The sequence below is a fragment of the Macrobrachium nipponense genome, chromosome 7 (assembly GCF_015104395.2).
Source record: "Macrobrachium nipponense isolate FS-2020 chromosome 7, ASM1510439v2, whole genome shotgun sequence".
Taxonomy (NCBI): Eukaryota; Metazoa; Arthropoda; class Malacostraca; order Decapoda; family Palaemonidae; genus Macrobrachium; species Macrobrachium nipponense.
This window is the reverse complement of record NC_061109.1, coordinates 86,529,666-86,553,931: the sequence shown is the minus strand read 5'-3', so window position 1 is coordinate 86,553,931 and position 24,266 is coordinate 86,529,666. Positions and strand designations below refer to the sequence as shown.

The window sequence follows — 24,266 nt, the reverse complement described above, 5'->3', positions numbered from 1 at the left end:
AAAGGAATGAGTCCTCAAATTTTGTATATACACTTATACATGTGATTCAAATTCTATATAGGAGAAAGGGCAGTTAATCACGAATTGTTTATGCAAATCTGTAGTATGTGCCTATGAGTATATAATTACCTTTTTGATGGCGTATCAGATAATGATATGCATACTAACAACTACGGAACATGGAATAGTCAATCATCTACATCTTAAATGATTTGGAAGCTATTTATTTTTTTATCTGAGAATTGAAAATAAACACATGAGCACCAAAATCTGCTTCGAATTATATTGGTGCTGACGGCTTCTTTGACACTAGTTGCAACCAAGTTGTTTCCAAGGCCTTAAGGTACGGCCAAATTAAGCCAAGAGTAGCAAGCACCGCGGCGCCAGTAGACACATCTGGCGGTTGTAACCAAATTAAAATGCTTGGCGTCATAAATCCCAATCATTGTAAATTTCTCCAAAATGACTGGGGAAAAGCGTCATTTGTTCACATAATGTGTTTGGAATATTCTAGTTGCAATTTACTGTATTGTGTTTTTAGTGCTGCTTAGCATTCACGGTATGGTGTAAAGAGAAAATCTTGGATACAAGGTATCAAGTTCAAGCCCAGAATGCATGGTGTCAAATTGAAAATTCTGAATACATGGTATAAGGAAAACATCTTGGATGCAAGGTATCAAGTTCAAGCATAGAATGCATGGTCTGAAATGTAAAATTCTGAATACATTGTATAAAGAGAAAATCTTGAACGCAGAGTATAAAGATAAAATCTTGAATGAATGGTCTTTTTACATTCGTGACGTAGGTGCTGACGTTTCACGTGACGTCACTGCATCGTCTTTGATGACGGCATCAGATTACAACAGCTTGGTGGCTTTCTTGGTACATAATAATGCATTCATGGGAAAAAAATTCGAGTTGAATATCGTTGTAATATTCTATAGCATCTTTGGTGGGCCACCCACATAAAGCATTGCTAAGTGGCAAGGTGCGGAATAAGGATAAATATGTGAATAAACTATTTTATTGTAACTGTCACACCATTTTCTCAGCACAGGTCGTATATGCTATAAACTACATTTGTAAAGTAAGAGATAATGAGGAACGTGTTTTGGTAACATATCAGGAAGAAGATAAGAATTTGCGATTCAAATCCCTGAGTTCGATGTCTGCAAATCTGACAGTGCTACCACGGTCTAGAGTCTAGACCGTGAGTGCTTACAAACCACATTCTTCTTGACTTAGCGCCACTGCGCAGTCGCAATGGAACGACTCTGGCTGCCACCACGACTCTAGACTCTAATCTAGACTCTAGAGTTCAAAATCGGGCTGAGTCTTCCTCAGAAGGCGGTACTGTGCGTAGAAGTGGGTGTCGGCGTACATCTGCATATGCCTCCAGAAGACCTCGGACATGCGCGCGCAGTCATCCTCCGGGATTATCCCCACTTCTTTGTTCATCGCTAAAGAAAGGACCTGAAACAGAAAGCAAGCAAGACGGATTATCAGAGTGATGATGAGCTTGCTTGCATTAACGTCGAATTATGGCAGAACAGTAAGTCTGTTTTTTATACCTGTCTGAACAGAGAAGATACATAAGCTGACATCATGGCAGCAGGCTGCTCTCTTATTGATAGGGGGAAATTTTAATTACTGTTAAACAAATGCTTGCTAATTATATATAATAATATATATATTATGTATATCTATATATATTTAGAGATATATATATATATATATATATATATCTATCTACGAGCATCCATTTGGACTCTTGTTATTAGCTTTTCTCTGCCCAAACTTTGAGAATAAGCGAGAATTTGAATAGGAGGGAAAACGAAAGAACTACATAGAGTAAATTGCCTTGCGTCAGAATCCGATACAAGCAAACCCTTCTTGCTTTGATATTTTGAAAGCCTCTTTTGCTTTTCTCCCCAAACAAGAGCTCGTAGTTGGAAAACATTTCCAATTTCATTTTAACGACATGTCAAACGTGATTTATCACTTGTTATTTCCTCGTTATACCCAGCTACCAGCCGAATCTTGAAAACGGGCAGACGCGTAAGGAACCACAGCCCCCTTTGCCATTGCATTCGTTTGTATTACAGTCCCCGATCTAATTTGACAGAAGCCATTTCACAGATAGCAGTTGCCCTCCAAGACGCGAGAATTCAAATTTTTTCATGTGACTTTTTATCTAACCGTTGTCCTTCACCATTGTTGTCGGAGAAGTTCCGTATCATCGAATCTACCTCCTCACACCTAGACCCAGGAGAGGTGGAGCATACATCCTGCCTATGTGAACTCTCTCGAAAGACTGAGAGTTTCCGGCACTGTGATTGGCTTATCAACAACAAATCAGGAGCGTCGTAAGGGACTGGCCTAGACATCAAATGCGCGGGTGATGTGAATCTGCTATAGCAAGCACTCTTGTTCTCCTTTTTTCCATATTCTTGAGAAGAGTCAAATTTTGACTCTCTTATTATAAAATCAGTACCCGTCACGCAAACTATACTATAGCAATATATATATATATATATATATATATATATATATATATTTGTATGTATATATATATATATATATATGTATTATATATATATATATATATATATACAAGTAGTAAAAATTCAGAAACTTAAAAATAATTTTTTTTTTCTCCATAAGGCGAGAGGATTTGTAACCTATATGTTTCGGATTGAGAGAGAGAGAGAGAGAGAGAGAGAGAGAGAGAGAGAGAGAGAGAGAGAGAGAGAGTGCCAACAAAGAAAGTAAATTAAAAGAAGGGAACGAAAAAAAAACAAAATCTTGCCTTTGAAACTCACGAAGCCAAGCCGACAGGGGGTGAGGGGAGGACGGTGGGTGGGTTGTGAGACACTATACGGTCCCAGCTTACAAATTATAACGACTCTGCTGGTTTTGGAAACTCACCTGAAGTTCGGCTGACCTTTCTAGGTAGTACAACAAATCGAAGGCCAGGGATACCGTCGGGGCGACGCAGACTATTCCGTGATGACCCATGAACAGGATGTCTTTGTCTCCTGAAAATAAGAATTGAACATGAACGACTTTCAAACCATTTAAATGTATAGCATGCAGATGGAATAAGAATGACCTGTCGTGAAAAATGAGGGTTTCACGGTACTTACTGACTGTCAGAAAAAACCAACTGACTGCTTTAAGGAAGTAAGGGAAATGATCAAGAACTGAATCCACTCTTTTCAGTGGTTTAGAGAAATACTGAGGTATCTTTAGAAAGCTTTTCACTTTATTTTATATTATGTTCTATATTATGGAGCGTCTTCCAACATTCATTTCATCGCGTGCTTTTTCAGCAACATGACTATTTTCGGCGACATTTTAGACTTCCGTTAATCAAGAATGCCCCCAGTACGAAAGTGGTAGGTAGACTGCTGTGCCACAGTAGTAGTTCTGTGTCGGATACCTACTAAAGTAGATTCACATCAACCGTGCATTTGATGTCTAGGCCAGTCCCTTACGGCGCTTCCTGATTGGCTGTTAATAAGCCAATCACAGGGCTGGAAAATCAGTCTCTGTAGAGAGATCATATAGGCAGGATATATGTTCTACCTCTCCTGAGGGATACGTCTTTCAAAAGTATCCCCCCAGGAGAGGTGGCACACACATCCTGCCTATGTGAGCTCTCGAGAGAGACAGGCACTGAGCGTTTCCAGGCCTATGATTGGCTTATCAACAGCCAATCAGGAGCGTCGTAAGGGACTGGCCTAGACATCAGATGCACGGTGGATGTGAATCTACTATAGGCTGGTGAATATCTCAGTTACTGACAGCCTAGAGATATGAATAAAAGCTTTTGTCTCGTGAGGAGTTTCATATTTAGTGAAGCCTGGTTTTTGCAACATTCGCAGTTCATATAATAGTGTGTCAGTAGCAGATAGGTGTTACATGATGTTCCATTTCTGTTGCATGTGTTGAATAAGAGTTCCTTTAAAGTGTGTTAAGAGACTGCACTGTAAACAGTTTTCGAGACCTTTACCATCTGAAATTCATTAAAATGTAAATGAGAATGTGAAAAGTTCAATTTCAACTGGGATGTTTGCTACTGATGTGTGTGTGCAACGGTGCTTTGTTAATTAAGGTTTTGTTGTTGTCAGCATACCATGTTTGTTTATTTGTGTGGTGTTTTTATGTTGCATGAAACCAGTGTGGTTATTCTGCACGGGACCAACGGCTTTACATGACTTCCGAACCACGTCGAGAGTGAACTTCTATCACCAGAAATACACATCTCTAACCCGTCAGTGGAATGCCCAAGAATCGAACTCGCGGCCACCGAGGTGACAGGCAAAGACCATACCAACCACGCCACTGAGGCGCTAGCATACCCTGTTACTGAATTTCCGAGACAGTAAATCCATTCGTATTTGTAGGTCTGTTATGACACTAAAATTAACAACAAATTAAGGTAAGAGTTTTTTTTCAGTGGATAATTTTCATGTGATCATATTTAACTAAGTTGCTGTTGCTTATGTCAGTCATACGAAAAGATCAACAGTTCCCTGAGGATGTTGTGGAATTATAATCTCAAAATTGTAAGCGAAGATTCAGTGCATTTCTAACCTGAAATCATTCACCTTGCAATTTATTAATTTATTTATTTCGTGCTTCTTTTCTAATAACTGACCTCTTCTTTACTTCATTTCATATTATCTTCTGTAAATTCTTTCGAATGACCACCATATCCAATGGAGGATTGAATTCCAATTCAACCTCCCCCCCCCCCCCCCCCGCCCCCCCCCCCCCCCCCCGTAGATTTGTTCCTTATGAATAGGGCTCATCTTCTGAATAATAATGAATAAACGGTGATGAAAGGTTTGAAATGGAAGAGACTCATTAAAAACTGCGACCCCGAATAAGGATAAGGCTGGAAGAAGAAGAAGAGAAGAAAATGTTTGAAATTCATCACCCATTCAGTAAAATTACTCGTAAGAAGGAAAAAAAAAGTATTACCAAGAGCTTTTCCAAGGCGCTTTCCTTCTTCGATAGCTATGGCGATGCCAGTATAGTTGTTATCGTAAGCCACTCTGTTGTAGAACCGAAGGGCGTTCTGGCTGATCATCAGAAGCTCGGGGTCCTTCATGCACGCTGTGGAGAAATGACTGGCTAAGTTTCTAGTAGTACTATAGTAGTTTCACATCACCCGTGCATCTGATGTCAATGCCAGTCCCTTACGACGCTCCTGATTGGCTGTTGATAAGCCAATCACAGGGATGGAAACTTCCAGTCTCTCTCGAGAGAGTTCACATGGGTAGGATCTATGTTCCATCTCTCCATAGGTATACGTTTGCAAGACGTATCCCTCAGGAGAGGTGGAATATACATCCTGCCTATGTGAACTCTCGAGATAGACTGTTTCCAGCCGTGACTGGCTTATAAATAGCCAATCAGGAGCGTCGTAAGGGACTGGCCTAGACATCAAATGCACGGTTGATGTGAATCTACTAAAGTAAAGTTGATGGAGAAGTCTTTGGGAAAAAGAACACTCCATCTTCCTGGAGTAGTTTGCTGTGTGTGTTCGATGTGTTATCCCTATCACTAAAGGTTGGGGATGAAGGCAACACCACTATATCAAAAGTAGGTTCTTAATGTCTAAGTGAAGTAAACAAAATCGCGGAGGTGCAAACTGATACGTGCTAGCAAGGCATACAGAGCGGCGCCGTACTGGCGAAACGTGACCATTCGCGAGATTCAGTCATTACATATCGTACATGATACATGAAAATGGCATACATCAAATACATAGGGAGGTGTATAAATGGACGTGAAATATAAAGAAGGTAATACATATACATAAAGGTTCATATATCGTACTGAATGTGTCTTTCATTTACCTACATTTACCTTTCTCAAGTCGGAGATGTTCGAGACATTTGAAGCGTGATTGTGGGGACAGATGTACTTGAGCAAATGTTAGAAGAAAATTCGTTCACACGAGAATTTCTTGAAAATGACATCATACGTGCACGACTAAAAAAACAAATTAATGAATTTTAAGTGAGACTTTTAACAAATATCAGAGGAGTGATGATATGATAAAAGCTTTTGAGAGATTCATCGCTAAATGCAAAACGACATTAGAGAAAAATTATAGTTTTGAAGAACAGTAAAGCTTTGCAGAGCGCCACAACAGACATGGAAACCATTAATCCTCAACATACTATAGAGGTTATAGCACTAACCTATTGCTGTGGCGTATGGCATGTGCACATGCAATATGACCTTGGCGTCTGGTCGAGACATCCTGATACCCAAATGAATGCAAGAGGCTGCAACTTCGGGCAATTCTCCTCCTTCCAGAATGTTAACGTTGTCGTCTTTGTACTCGACACACACCAGGTTACTTGCTGTCACCTAGGAAATATTTATTCCCCGACTAATTAGCTGAAGAGGAGTCACATTGCTACAAAAAAAACTGTGGCTAATACAAACCTGTATAAGTGCAGGTGTATCTACCAGGTCACAATGGATTAATTTCTCGTTTCAGATCACAAGACCATGCCATTGTACTATAACTGGCTCACTTTAGGTAGATTTTTGAGTGAGCCATATGCCTACGAGATGTTTGTTTGGCGGCCGTTGATTGGCTGGGAGCTGCCTATCTCACGGTACCATCCAATCAGCGGCCGCCGAGCAAACGTCTCATAAGCATAGGGCTCATCCAAGAATCTACCTTAAGTGAACCAGCTATAGTAACTGGAATTCCAGATTGGAAATTACAAACCTACATATGTGCAGGTGTATCTACGAGACCACAAGAGCTTGTCATTGTACTACAGATTTTAGCTACAGGTATTCCAGCTTGGAATATATTTTTACCCCAAATGAGGTTAACTCTTTTTGGGAAGGGATCAAGCAGACCTAGACCTAGGTATGTATTGCGTAAGTCATTTAAAAACATTTATTCTAATTTTAAACGTAGTTACTTGGAATTTTAGTATATACAGATATACAGGTAGGTGGCATAAGTATGTATATACAGTGTATATGTATGGGTATATGTATGCATATACATTGTAAATTAAAGTATGTAATAACTAAAATATAAAAGAAAGATGTGAAGAATCTAAGCTGGTTATGCACTGTTAAAAGAAAGACAATGTGGCGGGATCACAAGCTTAAAAAAAACAAGTGGCAAAACCCTCCCCACATTAACCTAACCACTCCAGCTGCCAAACCAACCCTCAGTCACACTTTCTTCTTTACACAACAAAATACACACAGGACAATTGACCTACACCTGTACAAAAACAAAAAACAAACACAAAACACATGTACTTACCAACTCCAGATATTCCAGGGTTATCCTGTGCTGTCCGCTGGTCGAGGTCACAGAGATACCAACAACAACAACAACCAAGAACCATAACCCAATAACACAACAACCAAGGACTACAACCAACAACAAATCAACAACCAAGGACCACAATAACACAACAACAACCAAGGAACACAACCACGACTCAACAACACAGCAAACAACCAAGGAACACAACCACAACCTCACACATAACAACAAAACTCAACAACACAACAAAAGACCACTGTACAAACAACACAAAAAATCACAACAGCACAGGCACAACTACTCTAAGCAAAACCACTAACTTAACAACACCAAATAACAACAAAAACACACAACTCAGCTGAATATCACTGCCTTCTCCAAAATGTTCCAGCACTACTGTCTGTCACCAGCTCTCACCAACGACTGCCTGAAAACTCCCCGAAAACACAGAACTCTGATCTCTACCAGCAGACAACCCAGCCAGAACTCACCAACAGCCAATACAGTCATTAACCATCCAACCACCAATTACTCTCTCTCTCTCTCTCTCATAGACGTTGTCAAATGGAACTCCATAACTCCTCCATATTTCCTCCCCCGTTACATTTGACGTCGTCTCCTTACACTCACAACACCCATACTAAATAGCCTTCCGCAACACCCATGGATGCTCGGACGAAGGTCCCCTGGATCTGGTTTGAGGGCCCTCATACACACTCTCAGTTACACCGCCATCAACTTCTCCCAGACCATTTCCAGTCAGACTACCATTACCATCTCCCTCACTACCATCCTCCCAAATTCCATTCACTATCTCATCTACCCCCTCTAACTCTTGTCCAAATATCTCTCGTAACTCTGCCACCAAATCACTTACCTCATTTACACTCCTGCCAAACTCCCGAAGAGACTCATTCATACTGCCAACTACATCCTTACCACCTGATTCCCTTCCCGATGAAACTTCACTAAACCCTGACAATTCAAGACCCACACACGCTATATGTATCATTCCTTCCCTCAAATTCATCTGTATTTCTCGCCTTATCCACCATTTTTACCCTAACACTAACCCCTCTTTCATGCAACTCACGTTTCTCCCTTTCATTCCCTTTCCTTACCTTCTTCCGCTTTCTTCCATACTCAACCAACACTAACTGCCGATCTCCCAGACCCATTTGCTCAGATGCTCGGCTCACATTTATTCATCCCAAACCACTCTCTGATCACATTCTCCCGAAGATACTGTCGCATACTAGAGGACCCACCCAACTGAATCCCTCTAAAACCTAGTTTCCCGAATTCCCAGCCTGACTCATACCTATAACATCTAATATCCCTATCTCTCTTACACTCACTCACCAAATGCCCCGTCTGTGCACACCCGAAGCACGCTCCTAACGCCCACCAACATTCATTCTTCCTATGTCCTGGCTTACTGCATCTATAACACTGGTGATGCTCTCGCTCACAACTAACTGACCCTACTCTTCCAACACTCGCACTCCTATCTCTTTTAGGGCTAACTACACTCACATTACTTGCCCTAACGCTCCTATCTACCACTCGCTCTGCCATTCGCCTCGGCCCTTCCAAAACTGCCCCCTATAGCTTTTAAATTCTAGTATAACCTCAGCTACTTCAGTCCTAACACTAACACTTCTACTCTCCTTCATACACCTATCTAACTCGTAATCCTCGACTATTTCTAAATTGTCAACCTTTCATTTGTCCATCGCATTTTCTGCTTACGTTTCAGATTTATAAACTCATATACACTCACCAACAACTTCCGCACTAACTCCTTACACTCATTTATCCCTTCATCCCCAAACTTTTTCCTGGCTAAAGTTTCTAACCTACAGACATATATCGACAACGAATCACCAACATTCATTCTTGCCTCTTCAAAATCTTGCTTTCTCCTATATCTAATGCTACTCTTTATCCTCTTTGCCTGTTCTACAATCCTAGCTTTTACACTTTCATACGGCATATTTCCTACACTCATCATTACCCCATACATACTCAACAAAAATCCTGTCAAAAAGCTACCTAACTCCCTTGCCCAGACTCTCTTTTTATCCCCATACTTAGCCTCACAATACCTCTCATATTCTTTTAAAAAGTCCCCTATGTCCCTACTACCATATTCCTTGTATTGTGCACATCGGGGTACCTCTCTCATATACACAGCCTTTCGTGCTTCCCGGTCACTCTCACTCTCACTTTCGCTACTTCCATTCTGACCCTCCTTTCCCTCTTCCGAATACAGCGAGTCAACTTCCATACTCATGTCCATACTCCTGACTACGCTCTTCTTACCCTTCTTTCTACCTACCTGTTTCCATTCACCGCTATCCAAATCACTCTCAGCCCTTTCCCCAATGTATTCTGTCCTAGTCTCAACCTGTCCATCACCCTTACTACCCTTCTTTCCCTTAGTCTTCTTTTCCTCAGCCACTTTCTTATTCTTGTCCTCAGGTTTATCCTTATCCTGCGTTTTCCCCTTCTTTCCCTTACCTATCACAACCGAATCACCTTCGAAACTTGTACTCTCATCCACTCGCTCTTTCACTTTCTTTACCACTCCTGGCCCGTCACAAGACCCAGTAGGCCTACCTCCTTCAGCTCCCTCTCCCACGAATCCCTTCATCATTTCCTGCATCATCTCTTGCACTGCATTCATCATTACCTCCAATTTTTCGTCCATTTTCTCAACCATTCTCTCTTCTGCTCCTTTCACCTCTTCTTTCATTTCCACTTTCGCACTCCTTAGCATTCCTCTCATTTCCTCTAACTCGCTCTTCAGCTCCTCACACTCTACCCTCAACCTCTCATTCTCCACTTCCAACCTTCCCTTAGCTTCCCTCGCCAACCTCAGCTCCTCCTTCAGCCTCTCTATGTCCTTCAACCCTTCCATCCTCACTTTCTCCACCAATCACACAACTCATTACCCAATTGCCCTGCAGCTGCCGCACCAACAGTCCCTGTTCGGGCACCAAAAAATAATGTGGCGGGATCACAAGCTTAAAAAAAACAAGTGGCAAAACCCTCCCCACATTAACCTAACCACTCCAGCTGCCAAACCCACCCTCAGTCACACTTTCTTCTTTACACAACAAAATACACGCAGTACTATTAATCTACACCTATACAAAAACAAAAAAACAAACACAAAACACATGTACAGACGGCCAACCAGGGTTGCCGCGAAGTCCGCACATCATCGAGAAACTACACTAACTAGACTAAATAGTCACCCTGCTTATATTATATTAACCGTATCTTTACCAGTATATGAGTTGGGTTTACTAAGTAGACCTTTTTAGAGTTAGAGTTTCCCCTTTCCAGAAATTCAGTTGCTTCATATCTTTCTTGAAAACATTACGTAACTTTAATGATGATCAAATTTAGAATCCACGAGTCCAGATATAACAGGTCAGCCAGACAGCTCCCCAATTTTAGCCTCTTCTGCGCACCTACGTCATCTGAGGGAGCGTGTAGTGAGAACCATTAAGACCGTAGGTCTAACACACCGTCAAGAGACCTTTATTTGTTTATTCTTTCTTTTAGAAGAGAATGTTTTTGAAAATATGATCTTTCAAGTGTCAAAAGAATGTAAATAAAACAACATTTGCCTTTGAAAATATTTGATCAAGTTACCGAAATTCAGTTTCTTCATATCTTCTGAAACATAACGTAACTTTAATGATAGTCAAATTTAGAATCGAACGAGACACGCGGACAGTGTTCAGCCTTGAAGCTGAATGTAATAAATCAGCTTCAAGCTGAACACTGTCCGCGTGTCTCGTTCGATTCTAAATTTGACTATCATTAAAGTTACGTAATATATATATATATATATATATATATATATATATATATATATATATAATATATATACGGGACTATTCTTAATTACCATATCTTTTATGGTATTGTTATAAGAGAACACTACATTAACATTAAACGATTTAAATATTGATTTTATGGTTTCAAATCCACGAAAATAAGGTAAGCTAAGTACATTTTTAGGCATTTCTTTTTCATTAATAGCAACATTATAAAACTTTTTGTGAGCTTTTGATAACATAAATCATTAAATAAGCTTGGGGTAGCAGAGATCGTTTCCTATCTTTTTTATGTATTCTATTTCTTGGTCCAGATATTGTGGGGACTCGTGATACGTAAAGCGCTTAGGAACATAGAAGAAAAATTTTAATTTTAATATTAAGATGGTGGCCAGAATAAAAATGTACATATGATAAATTATTTGTGGGTTTTCTATAAATACTGAATTTGCATTGGAAAGAATTCTCTATGTATTAATACATCTAGGAAAGGGATGACATTGTTATTTTTCATTTTCAACAGTGAATTTTATGGGTGCACTAAATTATTCAATTTAGACAGTAAATCATTTACATCAATACCACCAGGTAAGACTACTAAGATATCATCGACATATCGGTACCATTTTAAGGGGATAAGTGTGATACTCGGGAGGTGTTGTCTCTCAAAAAATTCCATATATAAGTTTTGAAAGGAGAGGTGATAAAGGGGTTACCCATGGCCATACTAAATATTTGTTGTAATATTCTGCATTAAAAATAAATCTGCAATCACAAATACATAACTTAATTAAGGAAATTATGTGACTAACGGACATAGGCAAATTCATTCATGCAGTACAAGTTCATTACTTTAAATATTCTAGCACAGAGTCAATAGGGACTTTTGTAAACAAGAAACATACATCAAAAACTGACAAAAATATCGCTAGGGTTTAGTACAATGTTATTTAATTTTTTCACAAGATCAAGAGAATTCCGGATTGTGAATTAGACACAGTTCCTAGTATATATATATATATATATATATATATATATATATATATATTATATATATATATATATATATAATTACAAGGCAAATTGAAGATAGCTGGACCTAAAGAATGAATGCATTAAGTACACGTTGGGTTACGTTATCTGCTGTTGTCAAAATCGGTTCTTGACAATCGTATGATCGTACCTATCTGATTGGCGCATGAACACTCGAGACTAGTGAAAATGGTTCATTTTTCAAAAATATTGGTATTTTCAGAAAATATTATATAATTTCAATCATTTTTATAAATGGAAAAAAAAGTTTTAAAAGCATAAATATATATGCGGACCTACAGCGCCGCATACATGAGGAGTGCAGTCCGCAGCTCTACATTCAATGACTCCTCCTCGAATCTTCTCCGCACTTTTGGTAGTTTCTCCGCGCTTTGGCAACACTGCGGCCAACGAAGAATTGGCGTAGTTTCTTAATTCATTGTTCGTTAAGGAAATATTGCCGTATGCAGGTGCCAGATTATTTACGTAACAATAAATAACATTTTCTTTCAAAGGTGCTATACTTGAAATAAATTACATTAGAATTGAGTAGACTTATTCAACGTATTAAAGATAATTATTTTGCAAAGTAAGGAAAATATATACCGATGGGTCCACGATTTCTAATTTTATTCTCAACTCTAGCTTCGTGACAGCATACCAAAGATTTTGAAGTTGGCTTTGCTGCCGCTCGAGTCTTTACTCAACATATCGTACTGCACTGGGGTGTTGTCATTTCGTCTCCTAAAGCCGATAAATAATACATCAAGGCGGTTAACATTCTTTGAAAACGATGTTTAATTAAACTAATTTTGTCCTTTGATCAATAAAATAATTTGCATGACACATTTAGTGTGCCTAAATTGGACTTCTGATTATCCCACATGATTAGCCTAGGTCTATACTCTCTCGGATACGTAATATTAATGAATATTTAATCGACAGTAATATATATATTATATATATATATATATATATATATATATATATGTATATATATATATAGAATATATATATATATATATATTATAAATCTGCTTTATTTGACTATTCCCGTTATTCTTGTTTTATTAGCCATGTTCGCCTTTCTTCTTATCCTTTTCATAATTGCTTAACATAATTAACTCTGACCTAGCTATTCAAAGTCAAAGAGCAATCATCAAAAAAATTTCAAACTAATATAATTCAGTCTTATTTTTTATCGATGTCCTCGCCTTCCTTGGATCCCAGTCGGAAACAGTATGTTCGTTCGTTCGGCCTCCTCCTCTGTGTGTGTCCAGAATTCGTGAGCATTTGAACTTGAAGATCTCTGGAGATGTTGTTATCCTCGACGGAGCCACAGCTCCGTCGAATCCTGCCCCAGAGATCTTCTCCGCTCAAATTGCTACAGAGGAAGAGTGAGAAAAGGACTACTCTACTTACGAGAACAGGGGAGAAAGGCTTCTGCAATCCTCAGGAATCCCAAAAGGAAATCGGCCTTCAAGATACGAAGGAAGGAAGACGAAGGACGAACGAACGAACGAACACACTGTCTCCGTCTGTCTTCAAGGAAGGAAGGAAGACTTCGAAATTCACAAGAGAAGAATCGAAGCTTCCGTCAGCTTCTCAAAACAACCATCAGCATCAAGCGTCTTTGACTCAGCCTCTCGACAACAGGGTCTGCCGTCAAGGGCTAAGAGAAAGTGGATGAAGATTGCATGAAGGTCTGCAAAGGACGTCACAAGGAGACGAGGACCAAAAGGAGGACTGGATACTGGAACTACAACAGAGGAAGAGTGAGAATAGGACTACTTACGAGAACAGAGGAGAAAGGCTTCCCAAATCCTCAAGAATCCCAAAATGAACTAGCCCTTCAAGACACACGGGGAGGAGGACGAAGGACGAACGAACACACAGTCTCCGTCTGCCTCCAAGGAAGGAGAAAGACTTCGAAAGAATCTGAAGGCACTCTTGCAGAGCTGTGGCTCCGTCGAATACAGCCACAGAGATCTTCACTGCTCAAATTGCTAAAGAATCCCAATTGCCTCCGTCTGTCTCCAAGGAAGGAAGAAGACTTCGAAATCCACAAGAAAAGAATCGAAGCTTCCGTCAGCTTCTCAAACAAACCATCAGCACCAAGCGTCTTTGATTCAGCCTCTCGGCAACAGAGCCTGCCGCCAAGGACTGAGGGAAAGAGGAGGAAAGAAGCAAGAAGGTCTGCAAAGGACGGCACAAGGAGACGAGGACCAAAAGGAGGACTGGACACAGGAAGAAGACTGGACACAGAAAGAAGACTGGACACAGAAAGAAGACTGGACACAGAAAGAAGACTGAAGACTGGACACAGGAAGAAGACTGGACACAGAAAGAAGACTGGACACAGGAAGAAGACTGGACAAAGAAAGAAGACTGGACAAAGAAAGACGACTGGACACAGGAAGAAGACTGGACACAGGAAGAAGACTGGACGCAGAAGAAGACGGACATCAGGAGATAACTGAACACAGGAAGAAACTGGACACAGAGTGGACAGAAAGCGACTGGAAACACAGAAAGAAGACTGGACGCAGAAGAAGACTGGACGAAGAAGCGGCAGAAATAAGACTGGACGCAGAAGATGGACGACTGACACAGAGAAAGAAGCTGGACAGGAAGGCAGTGGACACAGAGAAGACGGACACAGAAAGAAGACTGGACAAAAACTGGACGCAGAAGAAGACTGGACGCAGAAAGAAGACTGGACGCAGAAAGAAACTGGACCACAGAAAGAGATGGACTGAGCCAGAAAGAAGGACGGACGCAGAAAGAAGATGGACACAGAAGAAGACTGGACACAGAATGGAAAAACGGACGCAGAAAGAAGACTGGACGCGGAGAAGAAGGACTGGACACAGAAAGAAGAGGACTGGACTGGACGCAGAAAGTGGACGCAGAAAGAAGACTGGACGCAGGAGCAGAAACTGGACGCGAAAGAAGCTCACGAAGAAGACTGGACGCAGAAGAAGATGGACTCAGGAAGAAGGGACAGCAGGAAGAAGACTGGACACAGGAAGAAGACTGGACACAGAAAGAAGACTGGACACAGGAAGAAGACTGGACACAGGAAGAAGACTGGACACAAGGAGGAGACCAAAAAGCGGAAAATAGATGAGATAGAGTTCTGTTTCAACTCTTTAATCGAAAGAAAGAAAGAAAGAGAAAGAAAGAAAGAGAGAGAGAGAGAGAGAGAGAGAGAGAGATTCCAATTAAATGAAGGCATAAAAAAAAACCGCCCGCCCCCTTTTTTTAATATTGATACAAATACTCAAAAGAAGTCTAAATACAATACTTAGGCTGAAAATAAAAAATATAAATTAAAAATTGTTATTGTAAAATCAAATTCGTCCATAATTACATCACGAGTTAAAACTCTACAAATATTGCAATTTGAGTTTGGTTAAGTTTACTAATAAAGCACTTAACTTCATTCGCACTTTCCTTTAATGAATGAAAGAGCGCAATTCGAGCAGATAATTCAGCATTATATGGCTTGCATTTTTTTAGACGACTAAAAGGACGCACTTGGCATAGTTACTCAATGACTATTGTTTACTTTTTCCTCCTTTCACAAAAGCATGGAGGCAGTGGTGAACCTTGACCCGAACCCTGTTCTAGTTTTTCTTTCTTTTACCTAAGGGAATAAAGTAAAATATATATATATATATATATATATATATATATATTATATTATATAATATATATATATATATATATATATATATATATATATATATATATATATATATTATATATATATAGTTACTCAATGACTATTGTTTACTTTTTCCTTTCACAAAAACGCATGGAGGCAGTGGTGAACCTTGACCGAACCCTGTTCTAGTTTTTTCTTTCTTTTCCTAAGGGAATAAAGTAATATATATATATATATATATATATATATATATATATAATATATATATATATATATATATATATATATATATATATATATATATACCTATATTACGTGTGTAGATAAATAATATATACTATACATAATATACGTATATATATCACATATTATTATATATATATATATATTATATATATATATATATATATATATATTATATACCTATATTTACGTGTGTAGATAAACTAATTATATACTATATATATATAGTATATATACATTATATATATATATGTGTGTGTGTGTGTGTGTGTGTGTGTATGTATATATATAATATATACATATATATATATATATATATATATACCTATATATATATATATATATATTATATATTATAATATAATTATATATAATATATATATCAATTCAAGCTACAAATGTCCTTTAATATCTAAATTCACTTTACCTCCCAAATGATATATTTTCATATATGTACCGAAGGGGAATTTTTTAATTGATAATAATTTCGTCCCCCCATGGGATCGAACCACCGGTGGTTCGATCCCATGGGGGGACGAAATTATTATCAATTAAAAAATTCCCCTTCGGTACATATATGAAAATATATCATTTGGGAGGTAAAGTGAATTTAGATATTAAAGGACATTTGTAGCTTGAATTGATATATAAAGGATCACGGTTCGATGTGATAATTATTCATATATATATATATATATATATATATATATATATATATATATATATATATATATATATATATATATAAACAAACTTTAAAGATCTACCTATTCATTACATCCCCTATTAAGATACATTCTTTAGGTGTCCTTCAGAAACAGGACAGACACTCCTGAAACAAAATACAGACAGACAAATAGACAGACAGGTAGACAGACTTACCGTCACTCAAATAGAGACCAATAGAACCAAGAGCATAACCTTCCGCCTCCCAACTCTCCCCCCAGCCCCCACAAGTTAATAAAAGGTAAGGACGCTACATATTTGATGGGCGAGACCCCCAGTTGAGGTCGGGTCGACCTCATAAACCTACGTTTTATTGGGGCTTTGGGCTAAGTATCGAATCCATGTCTGCTCTTCACGAGTTTTATTTCATTATTTCCTCTCTTTTTTCAGAGAGAGAGAGACGCCTTCAAACGGGGCACTCCCCATACGATTAATTATCTGGCATGGCCAATTAACTTATAATAATAACTAATGAAGTCTCTTAATGTCTCCCCAGTGTCTTTAGAATGTCTCCCACAAACAGTAATACAGTAAGTCCCCTGTCCCTAGTCACCCTCCACCCCTAGCCCCACCCCCACCCCCTCCACCTCCACCCCTTACCTCATAAAGGTGTCAACGTACAGACGGCCAACGAAGAATTGGCGTAGTTTCTTAATTCATTGTTCGTTAAGGAAATATTGCCGTATGCAGGTGTCAGATTATTTACGTAACAATAAATAACATTTCCTTTCAAAGGTGCTATACTTGAAATAAATTACATTAGAATTGAGTAGACTTATTCAACGTATTAAAGATAATTATTTTGCAAAGTAAGGAAAATATATAACGATGGGTCCACGATTTCTAATTTTATTCTCAACTCTAGCTTCGTGACAGCATACCGAAGATTTTGAAGTTGGCTTTGCTGCCGCTCGAGTCTTTACTCAACGTATCGTACTGCACTGGGGTGTTGTCATTTCGTCTCCTACAGCCGATAAATAACACATCAAGGCATTAACATTCTTTGAAAACGATGTTTAATTAAACTAATTTTGTCCTTTGATCAGAACTGACCAACAGCCAATATAGTCGTTAACCATCCAACCACCAATTACTCTCTCTCTCTCTCTCTCTCTCTCTCTCTCTCTCACACACACACACACACACACACAGACGTTGTCAAATGGAACTCCATAACTCCTCCATAACAATAATACTCTCCTCGGATAAAATACTGAATGTAAATTCTGTTAAAATTGTAAAATACTAAATATTTTATATAATAAGAGATAAAAAAAAAAAAAGACCAACCTCCCTCCAGTGAAGGCCGTAGGGGAAGACCAGCATTCCTTCGCCCTTCCCGTCGGCTCTTGGTGCCATGACACTCAGGTGGTTGCAGACGCCTTCGTTTAGGTTCAAGGTGTCAAGTACCCTGTGGGTAGCAGCCAGCTCCAGCCTCGCGGCTCTGAGGGAACGTAACGGCATATTAATCATGTGGAGACTAGTCGCATCTTGATACCGGTGCACGTTTTCAACTACCAAGCTATGAAAACATGACTGATGCTATAGTAGATTCACATCAACCGTGCATCTGATGTCTTGGCCAGTCCCTTACAACGCTCCTGATTGGCTGTTGATAAGCCACTGTCACAGGGCTGGAAACTCTCAGTCTATCGAGAGAGTTCACATAGGCATGATGTATGTTCTACCATGCTCCACCTCTCCTTAAGGGATACTTTTGAAAGACGTATCCCTCAGCAGCTGGAACATAGATCTTACCCATGTGAACTCTCGAGAGAGACTGAGAGTTTCCAACCCTGTGTTTGGCTTATCAACAACCAATCAGGAGCGTCGTAAGGGACTGGCCTAGACATCACATGCACTGTTGATGTGAATCTACCATAATTAATTATTATTATTATATTAATATGAATATGAACTCTATTTGTGTGGAACAAGCCCACCAAAGTGGCCATTGACTTGAAATTCAAGCTTCCATTGAATGTGGTGTTCATTTGACAGAAGTTACAGAAGGTAATAAGAAATACAGAAAGAAATCAGTTACTAAACCCTATCGGCTCCTTCTTGGCGATTTGGGAGGGGCCCCTACGTTGCCAAATGTACTTCTCTCGAATTTTTAAAGGACTACCCTTCCCATTTACCCCTTTTAATCCGTGCGGCTGTCAAGGAGGTTTACCCTCCTTGGCGTTTGTTAATGTCTTATGGGAGCAATTTACTTCTGGGGGTTCCCTGCTCCTTCGGAAATATTTCCATTCTTCCAGGTCTCTGTTTTTCATATACGTTTAATTAAATCTCTTTTAGGACCTTTCTTGTGATTATCATAAGCCACTGAATTATATATATATATATATATATATATATATATATATATATATATATATATATATATATATATACTATAGATAGAGAGAGAGAGAGAGAGAGAGAGAGAGAGAGAGAGAGAGAGAGAGAGAGAGAGAGGCATAAATATACAAGTGAAATATCGTCAGCTATTTAATTATCATCTTTATATAATATACTCCCTCTTTACTTTCCATTAAGAGTATTCATAACATTTTTCTATTCTTATATCTTCATAAGGGTTTGTCAAAACAAATAAATTATTATTTGGGTCATGAATGTCATATAGTGATAATAATAAACACGAATGACAAGACTATATTATAAAGATAATATTACGGCACGTTATAAATACAAAACTTTTAAGAAACAATTCGTTATATATATAAGTAAATTAATTTTGGGAACTGAAAAGAATATATGAAAGAGAGAGAGAGAGAGAGAGAGAGAGAGAGAGAGAGAGAGAGAGAGAGAGAGAGAGAGCGAGCTATTGACATTTAAAAAGGATTGTGTATGTAGAGTAGACAGATAAGAGAACGCAGCAAATGTACATAGTAGGTTACACAAATAAGATTATCGGCAGTAAGTATTCATAACATTTTCCATGTTGTTTGTAAGGCGACAGACTCCTTAATGAGTCAGTGACAGTGAGTGTTTTGACGAGCTTCCCTTGTGGAGGCGCGGGCTGTTTGACATCTTCATGCCCTGAGGTCAGCTTAACACCTGAGAGAAGGACTGGCAACGCTGGAAATTTTTTTTGCCACGTTTAAGAATAAACTTGTTGTTTTATTGTTGTAAAATGCTAGAAAATTACGAGGGCTTTTAATAATTGCCAAAATTAATCAACAACCAATTATGTTTGTGTTGTATAACTTATGCTGCCTTCATATACCATAAAACGTTGAGTTGGAATATTTGATGTGGCAGCGCCAGCAACGGAGGAGACCCCACCCAAATCGCCTTGAAGGAGCCGATAGACTTTATAGAACACCTCTAAGATATTAATGCATTTCATGTTCGCCCGAAGTGTTGATGTTCCTAGTAGTACACAACATCCTGAGGGAGACTGGAGCACCCCAGTGGCTTGATCGGTATGGTCTTGACCTGCTACCCCGGTGGCCTCGAGTTCGATTCTCGGGCATTCCACTGAGGGGGTTAGAGATGTGTATTTCTGGTGATAGAAGTTCACTCTCGAGAGGTTCGGAAGTCACGTAAAGCCGTTGGTCCCGTTGCTGAAGAACCCATACTGGTTCCATGTGACGTCAAAACACCATACAAACTCAGGGAGGCTGCCCCACACTTCAAAGGCGTGAGGAAGAGAGAATTGTAACCTGATAAGACCGTAAAGTTTCTAATGATCTTCAGTGGCTGCTTTGTATCAGATGTCTTCTAAATTGCGTATGTCCGGTTACAGCTAATCAAGCAATGTCAGCGTTTTTCCGTAAGTATATTCTTTTATGGCAATGATGACCCTTGATCAGGTTGATCAGGTTGGGGAAGCGTAATTTGTAGATTATGCTCTAAGAGTCTATGGTATCAATCACTTGTTTTCATCCTAGTTGGGTCATGTGCATAGACTGAACCAACTTGGTGCCATCAAGGGCCCTTGTCCGAAGGTAAGGTGTCGAAAGAGATCTGGGGACTACTGTGGACCTCTGGACTCTTACAAACCACAAGTCACGTTCCCCCCACCCCCAAAGCACAAAGGAGAAAAGGATCATTCTAAGCAGAGAAGATCAATTTTCATATTTCAGTAAGTAAATTTCGATATTCTTATCACAGATATGCTGAAGGTCGCTGCAACTCGGAAGATAAGGTATCGTTATTCAGTCGAGGATGCTCAATAGTTCTGATGATGTTTTTCTTAATGGTTTCCATGAAAACCGTAACAACTTAAATGGGACATTCCACTGAGGGGTGAGAGATGTTTATTTCTGGTGACAGAAGTTCACGAATCTCGACGTGGTTCGGAAGTCACGTAAAGCCGTTGGTCCCGTTGCTGAATAACCATACTGGTTCCATGCAACGTAAAAACACCATACAAGCAAACAAACTTTTGGCTTGAATTATATATTCTGTTATATTCTATTGCTAGCAACTTATTCTGCTTAGAAGTTAAATGTCAGTGTCCCTCTTCGAGTCTCAAATACTTTCTTAAGTTCCAGTCAAAGACTGATTCGAAATCCAGTGCATCTGCAAGAGTTAGTAGAACTTCGTCTTACAGTCAAATATGTCAAACAATTTTACTAATAGATTTGATGAAATTCCAAGAAGCAAACTTTCGTTTTTCGCTTAGATTAAAAAGGAAACAAGTGGTCTTACCTATTTGCTCCCCACGGGCAGTCAGGAACACTGTACGGCTTGGCACAATCGCTTGTGAACGTCCTCACGAGGGACTTCAAGCATCTTGAGACAGCTGATCTTGACAGCATTCTTCTTCCTGCAATAAATCGATCTTTTCAGGGGAAATAAAGCTTGACTTCCTACGCAGCAACTGATCTAGCTTCAATGAAGTGTTACTTGACTGTAGTACGTATATTCACCTATATTAACGGAGAATTCAGGAAAATTTAACCGACGGAAAACCTCAAAGCAGTTGCCCAATGAATCAGTTGTTAGGGGAAGGTTGAGGAAAGTAAGGTGGAAGAAGGAGAATATGAAAGGAGGTACAGTAAAAGGAACGAGAGAGGTTAATCTTCCACTACACTTCAGCTTCTCTCAGAGCATCTGTAAATGTTCAACGGCTTAACAAAGTCATTATTATATACCTTTCTATATGGATCTTCTGTACTTTCCCCTCTCGATCTTCTGCGCAGTGGTATCTTATCTCGAATAGCCGCTTCTCGCTCCCAGTCACCTTATATTTCACTTTGAGAAAGCTCTGTTGCTCGTACGCACGCACGCACTAAAATCATTCGCTGATATCTTGAAGCTTTCTATGAACACTCGCGACTGCGCTGTTGCACCCTGATTTTAATTATCGTTATTCAGTGCAGTTAACAAATCTTATATATATAGATATATATATATATATTATATAGTATATATATAACTATATATATATATATATATATATATATATATATATATAATATATCTATATATATACATATATATATATATATATATATATATATATATATATATACTATAGTATATATATATATATATATATATAATAATATATATATCATATACATATGTATATACATACAAATATGTATGTGAGTCATATCACATTATCGTGATTGATATACATAGTACATCGAGCTACAAAAGTCCTTTAATATCTAATTCGTTCTACCTCGGAATTAATATATTTACATATATGTTAACCGTAGGGGATTTTTTTTTTCAGTCGATAAGAAATTTGTATCGCCTCACGGGCGCGAACCATCGAACCCAAGAAATCATCACAAGCTAGCAACATAATGTAATTTTAAAGTCTTGCAACTCATACGATATAGGATTTTCTAGCCTAAATGCCCTCGTTTTTCTCCCTCTACAGTCTACACCTTTCCTTGTTCATCTGATGGGAGACTCTTACCTGGTGTGGTGTTAGGACGACGGCAGGACAGGAACTGATATTTATTATCTGTAAGTTAAAGATACGTTTGGCTTTAGCCAACTCTGCATTTTCATTACGGTAGAATCGTTTCCCAGATCTTTACGTCATTTGGCAGGAGCGATCCACGGATGACACTAATTAAACGAAGCTGAAAGGTACTTGGGTTTTGGTAATTCTGTTAGGATAGATACAATAACATATTTAGTTTTTCGTTTCCGACAGAATTTAGACAATACTCTTGTTTACCTCACTTTGAATTACTCTTCACGTCTTGAAAATGGTTGTCATGCTATGAAGGCTCACGTTCCTGTATACTAGATGCATGTTACAGCGTTGGAGAGAGAGAGAGAGAGAGAGAGAGAGAGAGATCGGAATAGGGGTCATTATGGTTTATCATGAAATCTGATAGCGCCTTATCAATCACGGCATGATTGTTGTGCTATAGTTAGATAGTTTTACCTTGGATTGATATTTTATCATGGCACTCAAGTAAACGTCAGTTTTGATTCATACTCGAGGTAATGTCTGACATCTCTGCAATGATATAGTTAACTAGAAATTCAGTTCATTTTCTAACTCAGAGCTTTGATATTTGGACTCAAGAGAATATACATAAGACTTGACAAAATATTGACCACAAAGCTGTATAGACGTACTGGGTGTCCATAAAGTCCCAGTACCATTCTGGGCAATAAATGCTTGTAATGGTACTGGGACTTTATGGACACCATGTGTTTCATGCGAAACAATTTGATGACGTGTTTAGGACTTTACAAGTGACACAACCTCGGAAAGCCTGTTCTCAGATCGTTAACAGAAGAGCAAAGATGACCCACTTTCAGATATCTGCTAATTAAGACAGTAAACAATCGAGATAATCAGAACTTCTGCTGCCATCTACGAGGTTTTTACGTCAGCTTCTCAAGTTTAAATCTTGTAAAACGTCCTATTCTTAAAAAAAAATATTAAAGGGGTTGAAGCTAGGGGCCTAAGGGACGCTACAAAGAGTTAAGTAATGCCTACAGCGAACTGCTTGAGGTGCACTGACTGCGATACCCCTATATGGGGTAGAAATTTAATTTACAGTTAAAAGTTTTTTATAAAAATTTCGGGAGCATTTATATCACTTAGCTTTTCCAGCCATTAAATTTTGTGGTCGAGTCTAGATAGTTTCTCCACTGCAGTCCTGTAGACATCTTGTGATTCCAAGTTACAGAATACTATCCGATTGCAATCCTGGGAGTTAATGTTTATCATGCTATTCAACAACGGGACCAACGGCTTTACGTGACTTCCGAACCACGTCTTGAGTGAACTTCTATCACCAGAAATACACATCTCTCACACCTCAATGTCAAGACCGAGAATCGAACTCTTAGCCATCGAGGTGGCAGGTAACGACCATACCGATCACGTCACTGAGGCGCTAATCCTGGGAGTAGACCCCTCTTTAAAAAAAAATTCTTGTTAAAAAGGATTGCTGCATCAGCTCAAATTAATTTTGTATAG

General features: G+C 38.9%; 1 protein-coding gene across 4 annotated transcripts; it reads right to left on the bottom strand.

The window, feature by feature from the left end:
• Nucleotides 1–1,008: 1,008 nt before the first annotated feature.
• Nucleotides 1,009–23,100, bottom strand: LOC135217689 (uncharacterized). 4 transcript variants are annotated; one of them, XM_064253665.1, is made up of 7 exons: nt 23,004–23,100; nt 21,512–21,629; nt 18,140–18,293; nt 6,219–6,390; nt 4,990–5,124; nt 2,929–3,038; nt 1,009–1,473 (listed from the first exon to the last, which is right to left on the bottom strand). In XM_064253665.1, exons 2-7 carry the CDS (start codon nt 21,619–21,621, stop codon nt 1,312–1,314), a joined length of 843 nt encoding a protein of 280 aa, XP_064109735.1. In that variant the 5' UTR covers nt 21,622–21,629; nt 23,004–23,100; the 3' UTR covers nt 1,009–1,311. The 4 variants fall into 4 exon arrangements, with proteins under 4 accessions (XP_064109735.1, XP_064109734.1, XP_064109733.1 ...); XM_064253664.1 differs by lacking the exon at nt 23,004–23,100 and adding an exon at nt 22,737–22,875; XM_064253663.1 differs by lacking the exon at nt 23,004–23,100 and adding an exon at nt 21,958–22,115.
• Nucleotides 23,101–24,266: the final 1,166 nt, after the last annotated feature.